The 9,173-nt window shown below is 42.5% G+C and overlaps 1 protein-coding gene across 1 annotated transcript; it reads right to left on the minus strand.

Moving 5' to 3' along the window:
- Positions 1–6,128: 6,128 nt before the first annotated feature.
- Positions 6,129–8,339, minus strand: LOC121572977 (protein canopy 4). Its single transcript, XM_041885014.2, has 6 exons — positions 7,920–8,339; positions 7,601–7,727; positions 7,224–7,320; positions 6,944–7,066; positions 6,728–6,845; positions 6,129–6,595 (listed from the first exon to the last, which is right to left on the minus strand). Exons 1-6 carry the CDS (start codon positions 8,002–8,004, stop codon positions 6,486–6,488), a joined length of 660 nt encoding a protein of 219 aa, XP_041740948.1. The 5' UTR covers positions 8,005–8,339; the 3' UTR covers positions 6,129–6,485.
- Between the last annotated feature and the right edge of the window lie 834 nt (positions 8,340–9,173).

Here is a 9,173-nt window from a genome sequence, read left to right on the forward strand (position 1 = left end):
CAACAGGGCTGCAGATGGTATCATCGTCTCCTCCCTCTCCTCCAAGTAGACTGACAGTGGACAAGTCCAGATGAGGTTCAGTGATGGCCACCACAACCACAAACTGACCACCATTATATGGATTTGTGTTGGCTGTTTGGATGTCCAATTTAATTTGTCAGAGATCTGAACTAGGCCTACCCATGAGATACTAGCATCTGTATGTGATGGGTAGGCCTAGTTCAGATCTCTGACAAATTAAATTGGACATCCAAACAGCCAACACAAATCCATATAACCCTAAACATTCACATAAACAAGATGTCAAGTTCTACGATCAGATCACGATTGATTGTAGCATATTAGGCCTACCAGCATTCCCATGATAACACTGCTCCCTGTCAAAACAACAGCTCAAAGACTCACAATCAGACAAATGTATATTTGACCAACCACACCTCAATGGGTCAATGTGGCAAAGGCTGCTCTCACAGCTGGCTATGTGATTATTGTAGCTCAATGGCTGTATATTTTGTTGACAATTTTGATACCTTTTGGAAGCAAAACACATTTTATAAGGAGGATGGGATCCACCCAAATCATTTGGGTTCCTGGATCCTTTCACAGCATTATAAAGCTGTGTTGAGACAATGACTTATCAATGACCCAAGCCCAGCTCAGTTAATCCCTACCATTGTGACGCTGAGTTGTCATAATGCTTAAGCAAATGTACATTATACAAGGGGTGTTGGTAGACACAATGTAAGTAACCTAATGTATGTCCCTCTAACTGCCCTGAATGCCTCTGCTGATCCTACAGCTATTGTATGCAGCAATCATGTGCCTGTGAACCAGATTTATACTATTAGCACTGAGGCGGTGTGCCCTAGTTGGAAGTCCATTGTGTGCAGCTCACCCTGCACTAACATAAATAACATGAGCATATCTACTTCTGCTAAGCTTCCCAGTAAAGCAATGAAAACCAGCAAGCATCCCAGAAAAGTGCTCAAAATAGCCCACGTCAGCATATGTAGCTTAAGAAACAAGGTTCATGAAATCAATAATTTGCTAGTAACAGATGACATTCATATTCTGACTATCTCTGAAACTCACTTAGATAATACCTTTGATGATACAGTGGTAGCAATACAAGATTATAACAGTTATAGAAAAGACAGAAATGCCAGTGGTGGAGGTGTTGCTGTTTATATTCAAAACCACATTCCTGTGAAGATTAGAGAGGATCTCATGTTAAATACTGTTGAAGTAATATGGCTACAGGTTCATCTGCCTCACCTAAAGCCAATTCTGGTGGGAAGCTGCTATAGACCACCAAGTGCTAACAGCCAGTATCTGGATAACATGTGTGAAACGCTTCATAATGTATGTGATATCAACAGAGAGGTATATTTTCTGGGTGATTTAAATATTGACTGGCTTTCATCAAGCTGTCCACTCAAGAAAAAGCTTCAAACTGTAACCAGTGCCTGCAACCTGGTTCAGGTTATCAGTCAACCTACCAGGGTAGTTACAAACAGCACAGGAATGAAATCATCAACATGTATTGATCACATCTTTACTAATGCTGCAGAAATTTGTTTGAAAGCACTATCCAGATCCATCGGATGTAGTGATCACAATATAGTAGCCATATCTAGGAAAACCAAAGTTCCAAAGGCTGGGCCTAATATAGTGTATAAGAGGTCATACAATACGTTTTGTAGTGATTCCTATGTTGATGTAAATAATATTTGTTGGTTCGTGGTGTGTAATGAGGAGCAAACAGACGCTGCACTTGACACATTTATGAAATTGCTTATTCCAGTTACTAATAAGCATTCACCCATTAAGAAAATGACTGTAAAAACTGTTAAATCCCCGTGGATTGATGAGGAATTGAAAAATTGTATGGTTGAGAGGGATGAGGCAAAAGGAATAGCAAATAAGTCTGGCTGCACAACCAATTGGCAAATGTATTGCAAATTGAGAACTCGTGACTAAACTGAATAAAAATAAGAAAAAACTACACTATGAAACAAAGATAAATGACATAAAGAATGATAGTAAAAAGCTTTGGATCACCTTAAATGAAATTTTGGGGAAAATGGCAAACTCAGCTCCATCATTCATTGAATCAGGTGGTTCATTCATCACAAAACCGACTGATATTGCCAACTACTTTAATGATATTTTCATTGGCAAGATTAGCAAACTTAGGCATGACATGCCAGCAACAAACACTGACACTATACATCCAAGTATATCTGACCAAATTATGAAAGACAAGCATTGTAATTTTGAATTATGTAAAGTGAGTGTGGAAGAGGTGAAAAAATTATTGTTGTCTATCAACAATGACAAGCCATCGGGGTATGACAACTTGGATGGAAAATTACTGAGGATAATAGTGGACGATATTGCCACTCCTATTTTCCATATTATCAATTTAAGCCTACTAGAAAGTGTGTGCCCCCAGGCCTGGAGGGAAGCAAAAGTCATTCCGCTCCCTAAGGATAGTAAAGCCCCCTCGTAAACTTTAGGAAAAAATGGTGTTTGACCAGATACAATGCTATTTTACAGTAAACTAACAGACTTTCAGCACACTTATAGGGAAGGACATTCAACAAGCACAGCACTTATACAAATCACTGATGATTGGCAGAGAGAAATTGACGTTTCGTTAGACTTCAGTGCAGCATTTGACATTATCGATCATAGTCTGCTGCTGGAAAAATATGTGTTATGGCTTTACATCCCCTCTTATATTGTGGATAAAGAGTTACCTGTCTAACAGAACACAGAGGGTGTTCTTTAATGGAAGCCACTCCAACATAATCCAGGTACAATCAGGAATTCCTAAGGGCAGCTGTCTAGGCCCTTCACTTTTTTCAATCTTTACTAACGATATGCCACTGGCTTTGACTAAACTGCTAGGAGTAACCCTGGATTGTAAACTGTCATGGTCAAAACATATTGACACAACAGTAGCTAAGATGGGGAGAAGTCTGTCCATAATAAAGCACTGTTCTACCTTCTTAACAGCCCTATCAACAAGGCAGGTCCTACAGGCCCTAGTTTTGTCGCACCTGGACTACTGTTAAGTCGTGTGGTCAGGTGCCACAAAAAGGTACTTAGGAAAATTGCAATTGGCTCAGAACAGGGCAGCACGGCTGGCGCTTGGATGTACACAGAGAGCTAACATTAATAATATGCATGTCAATCTCCCCTGGCTCAAAGTGAAGGAGAGATTGACTTCACTACTTGTATTTGTGAGAGGTATTGACATGTTGAATGCATACCCCACCAGAGGTCTCTTCACAGTCCCCAAGTCCAGAACAGAATATGGGAGGCATACAGTCCTACATAGAGCCATGACTACATGGTACTTTATTCCACATCAAGTAACTGATGCAAGCAGTAAAATTTGATCTAAAAAACTGATAAAAATACACCTTATGGAACAGCGGGGACTGTGAAACAACACAAACATAGGCACAGACACATGCATACACACACACGATAACATACGCACTATTCACACACGTACACATGGATTTTGTATTGTAGATATGTGGTAGTGGAGTAGGGACCTGACGGCACATAGTGTGTTGTGAAATCTGTTGTGAATGTATTGTAATGTTTTAAAATTGTATAACTGCCTTAATTTTGCAGGACTCTAGGAAGAGTAGAGCGACATACAGTTAGGATATCAAATAACCTTTTAGCCGCTTTCACAATGATTTCCAGTTTCTTCCTTTTTTTTGTTAGTTTGTCCTGTACAATTAATCACCTGTGCAATAAACGCAACAAAATCAACCTTCCCAATTAAGTGTTTCAGGATCTCTCAACAGACTGACATCCACAGACTGTTGGGCATCACCCACTGCCATAGCTTCATCATCTCTACTCGCTGCTTCAACAATTTTCACTGCCTCTGCATAGGAGAGGTTCTCGACAGCCCTGATCCTTCCTGCTTTGACCTCATTCACCTTAACAGGACACTCAAAGAAATCTGGAGCGTGATTCCCATCACAATTGCAACACCATTCATCAGACTCTTCAACAATATTCCGTTTGCAAACACTTGACACGTGGCCAAACTTTTTACATTCATGACATTGAAGTGGCTTTTGTACATAAGCTCGCAGCGCATATCTCATATAGTCCAGCTTTACATGGTTCGGGAGAAATTAATCATCAAACATAAATAATACAGAAAGGCTTTCCTCCTTTCCATTCACAGTGCAGGTTAAGCGATGCGAATAAACTATTCCTGGCACGTTCATCTTAAACCATGAAGCCTCAATATCCATCGAGATTAGGGTAAAATAGTTAATGTTTTCATCACCGTAGACACCTAAACAGAGCTGAATGTTGGATATTTGTGCTGCATAACATGACAGCAAGACTCTTGTAATAGCTGACCTTACAAAATTAAAAAACACTTCTTGCTCTGGTCTAGGCCAGGGACCCTCTGACAGATCAATGCAGTTCTAGACAATTTCAAACATATACCACAAGATGGTAGCACTCGCATCTCCAGCCATGTAGCTACATTGATTTTCATTGGATATGCATTTGTATCACAACGTTTTTATCCAGTATTCCAATGTTCTTGCTGCCTATACAGTAGAAGGCCTGTGAGAAGATGAACTAGATTCTGACACATTTCAAGATTCACACATACACAATGTGATAAAAACATATTTTATTCCAATTTTAAAACTGTACATATTGGATTTTGGAAACATGGATAAGGAAACGTAAAAATGTACCATATAGTTGTACAAGGATACAAAACATTGGCACACAATAACACTGACAGGGTAAAAAGGCTTTCCAATTTCCTATACTTCCCCATCTTAGATAATGCAGTTGGTTTTCAATTGGCTTTCATATTGTAGTGTTCTGTAGCATTCTGAGTTTCAAATCACCTATTGAAAAGGCACACTGATGGTGGCTTCAGGTGTGTGTAAATTGATGATATTGATTCAATGTAAACTGTAAACCATGATGACACATCTATGAATATTCAAATGTTGGACACACGACTAGATGGCCTCTTGCTCCATAGATACACTACATTACCAAAAGTATGTGGACACCTTCTTGTCGAACATCTCATTCCAAAGTCATGGGCATTAATATGGAGTTGGTCCCCCCGTTGCTGCTATAACAGCCTCCACTCTTCAGGGAAGGCTTTCCACTAGATGTTGGAACATTGCTGCAGGGACTTGCTTCCATTCAGCCACAAGAGCATTAGTGAGGTCGGGGACTGATGTTGGGCGATTTGGCCTGGCTTGCACTCAACATTCCAATTCATCCCAAAGGTGTTTGATGGGGTTGAGGTCAGGGCTCTGTGCAGGTCAGTCAAGATCTTCCATACCGATCACGACAAACCATTTCTGTATGGACCTCGCTTTGTGCACAGGGGCATTGTCATGCTGAAACAGGAAAGGGCCTTCCCCAAACTGTTGCCATAAAGTTGGAAGCACATAATCTTCTAGAATGTCATTATATGCTGTAGCGTTAAGATTTCCCTTCACTGGAACTAAGGGGCCTAGCACGAACCATGAAAAACAGCCCCAGACCATTATTCCTCCACCACCAAACTTTACAGTTGGCACTACACATTCGGGCAGGTAGCGTTCTCCTGGAATCCGCCAAATCCAGATTTGTCCGTCGGACTGCCAGATGGTGAAGCGTGATTCATCACTCCAGAGAACGGCGAGCTTTACACCACCCCAGCAGACGCTTGGCATTGCGCATGGTGATCTTAGGCTTGTGTGATGTTGCTCGGCCATGGAAACCCATTTCATGAAGCTCCAGACAAACAGTTAGTGTGCTGATGTTGCTTCCAGAGGCAGTTTGGAACCCGGTAGTGAGTGTTGCAACCGAGGACAGACGATTGTTACATGCTACGCGCTTCAGCACTCTGCGGTCCCGTTCTGTGAGCTTGTGTGGCCTAACAATTTGTGGCTGAGCCGTTGTTGCTCCTAGAAATTTGATGAACTGACTTGTTAGAAAGGTGGCAACCTATGACGATGCCATGTTGAAAGTCACTGAGCTCTCCAGTAAGGCCATTCTACTGCCAATGTTTGTCTATGGCGATTGCATGGCTGTGTGCTCAATTTTATACACCCGTCAGCAACAGGGTGTGGCTGAAATAGCCAAATCCACTCATTTGAAGGGGTGTCCACATACTTTTGTATATATAGTGTATAATAATAGAGTGGTGAAGCACTGTAAGGTCCGGGAGACTTGACTTAGCTCATTTTTGGCTTTCAGAGGAACAAGACAGGAGGCTCATAGTCTATGCAGAGATAGGAAATGTAATGTTTAGTTGGTTGGTCTGCTACATACAGTATTATTGATGTTGAATGTAACTTTGTAACTACTCTCCATGCATTCTAACCATGTTCCACTCCAAATAGCTTATGACCATTTGGGAAGGAGGGAGGGGTAGTTCTGTTAGAGAGACTTTCACTCCGCCATTTTGGATGATTTCACAGTTCTCCTGCGTCGTGTGTCTTCCCTCCTCCCTCTCCTTCGCTTGCTACCTCCTCTTTGGATCCCTTCGTTCCCATGTCACCCTTCCAAACCTCCTGTAGACATTCTGAGGGAGAGAGAGGGGAAAAACCAGGCAAGTGTTGAACTCTCTGTAAACACATGTATGTTGTGTTTTGAGTGAGTGTGTGCTTTAGGTATATGTTTGCTTTGCAAGTGTGTATGCTATAGTGTGTCCTACCTTGCTCAGAGGTCTTTAGGATGTGTGTCTCACACAGGAAGCGTTCCAGCCTCTCCTCCTGGTGGTGGAAGTACCAGTCCTCCACAACCTCCTCATACTGCTCTAGCATCGTCTCACACTGAAACAACCCAACACCCACTTATTATTTTCATGAACACGCACAACACCCTGCCTGTTAAGCTGTATGCTGACGTGTAAACACACACAGGTATGTACCTGTTTCTTCATGTCGGACACCTCCACTGAGGGTTCATCCCAGAGTTCATAGGGCAGCCCCAGCTCCACCTTCACCCCCTTATGGACCAGGTTCTTCAGAGTGGCCATGGTCTGACTGGTGCCCTAAAACACACAAAGATTATTAGTTGACTCAGGTGTGTTTAGTAGTGGGCTGGAACAAAATCCTGCATGCCCTGTGGGTCCCCAGGACCAGGATTGAAGAACACTGTTCTAAAGCATGACCATAGGTTAAACTGCGAAGATGGAGAGGTGTGAGGACCTTGGCGTATCGGAGGCTGCCAGGTCTCTCAGCATGGACGCTGTACTGTAGGATCCCCTCACAGATGTTATCCACTGCCTCTGTCAGACGGGTCTCCCTGGAAACAGTTATTTCAAAAATCACAACTCAGTGGCCTCAGTGTTGTTCTACTACAAAATGAGTGGTCAAATCACTTCAGTCTATGACAAGAGAGCAGAGCTCAACTCAACGAGAGGCTTGCCTCTCCTTCTCCATAACATAAAGTGGCTTCCTCTCCATTTATCCCTCCCTTCATTGGCTCTGATCTCAAAGGCCAGATGACCCATCCTGTTTTATCAGATCATCACAGTTGAAGGAGAGGAGGGACACTTTAGAGTACTAGCCCTGGGGTCACTTACGAGGTATTGTATTTGATCTTGCGTCTGCGTTTACCCGTGTCCAGCACTGCTCCCAGCTCCAGAACCTCCTTGGACCGACCTGTCTTCTCCAAGGCTGCCTGGAGCTCCACCGTCAAGAACTTACACACTGTAGGGTTCAGACAGACGGATGTTGTTCAAATTAATGTTAATTTAGGTTTATAAACACGTCCCATGTAAGTAAGAAAGGGCATTCACAGACACTGAATCTCCTAGTTAGTTATCTAGCTAGCTAAGTAAACAAAAAGCTAACGCTGCCCAAAGCATCGTCACATTCAATTTGTAACTAGGCTAACGTTACCTTCGCATCGATTGGGCAGTCTTTCGTCCTCGGCTGCAATAGCGAAGCTGCACACCCAAAAGAAGCACAAGAGAAAAAGTTCCATTGCAACTATATTCTCACTTTTCTCCAACTTGTTTCCCTAAATCCGTTTACACATGCCACATCGGCATTTTTTGAGACTCGCAGCACGTAAATGGCAAGGCGCAGGCGCAGTGTAGTAGTTGACGCTACCCAAAAAGGTCGTCACTTAACACAGCCAGAAAGTCACAATTATGGCTAAACCCCGCTATTTCTACAATTGATTACAATCAGATTTTAACCCTAACAACCTTAGCCACACTTATAACCTTATACCTAACCTTAATTTAACGCCAAAAAGCGATTATTTGTTTTCATACATCTTTACGATGCCGCCATTTGTGACTTTGTGTCTGTGTTATCTAGAGGAAAGGCGGATCGTGCGCATCCGATTTAGGAAATCTAGTCGAGCGTTGAAAACTTCAAACTCAAGGTGGGGAAAGATATTCAGTGGACATTTGTAAAATGTCAACACGTGCTTGTTTGTTAACGATACAAAAAAAAAAAAAGATGCCCATGCATTTATTTGATCTCATAGGGATTTTATTAAGTGAATTTGGTTGGTGAGTTTAGAGCTTTGGAGTCTCAAAATCCCACTCCCCAGTTGCCAATGAGCACTCTGCAGGCAGGCATCCCGCAAGAGCGTTAGAGTGCTGTGCCTGTGCGACAGCTTTAATATTGCAGATCAGCTATAATATTGCAGATAGATTGTAACTTCCATCAATGTAATTGTCTGCATCACTTCCAATCCCCCATATGTTTGTTTCTTTCTCGCAAATATATATATATAGTATCTCACATTTACATTTTTGTCATTTAGCAGACGCTCTTATCCAGAGCGACTTACAGTTAGTGAATACACATTTTTTTTTTTTATACTGGTCCCCCATGGGAAACGAACCCACAACCCTGGCGTTGCAAACGCCATGCTCTATCAACTGAGCTACATCCCTGCCGGCCATTCCCTCCCCTACCCTGGACGACGCTGGGCCAATTGTGCGCCGCCCATGAGTCTCCCGGTCGCGGCCGGCTGCGACAGAGCCTGGATTCGAACCAGGATCTCTAGTGGCACAGTTAGCACTGCGATGCAGTGCCTTAGACCACTGCGCCACTCAGAAGTGAGTACACCCCTCACATTCTTGTAAATATTTGAGTATATCTTTTCATGTGACAACATTGAAGAAATGACACTTT

This window comes from Coregonus clupeaformis, unplaced genomic scaffold (genome assembly GCF_020615455.1).
Source record: "Coregonus clupeaformis isolate EN_2021a unplaced genomic scaffold, ASM2061545v1 scaf2192, whole genome shotgun sequence".
Classification (NCBI taxonomy): Eukaryota; Metazoa; Chordata; class Actinopteri; order Salmoniformes; family Salmonidae; genus Coregonus; species Coregonus clupeaformis.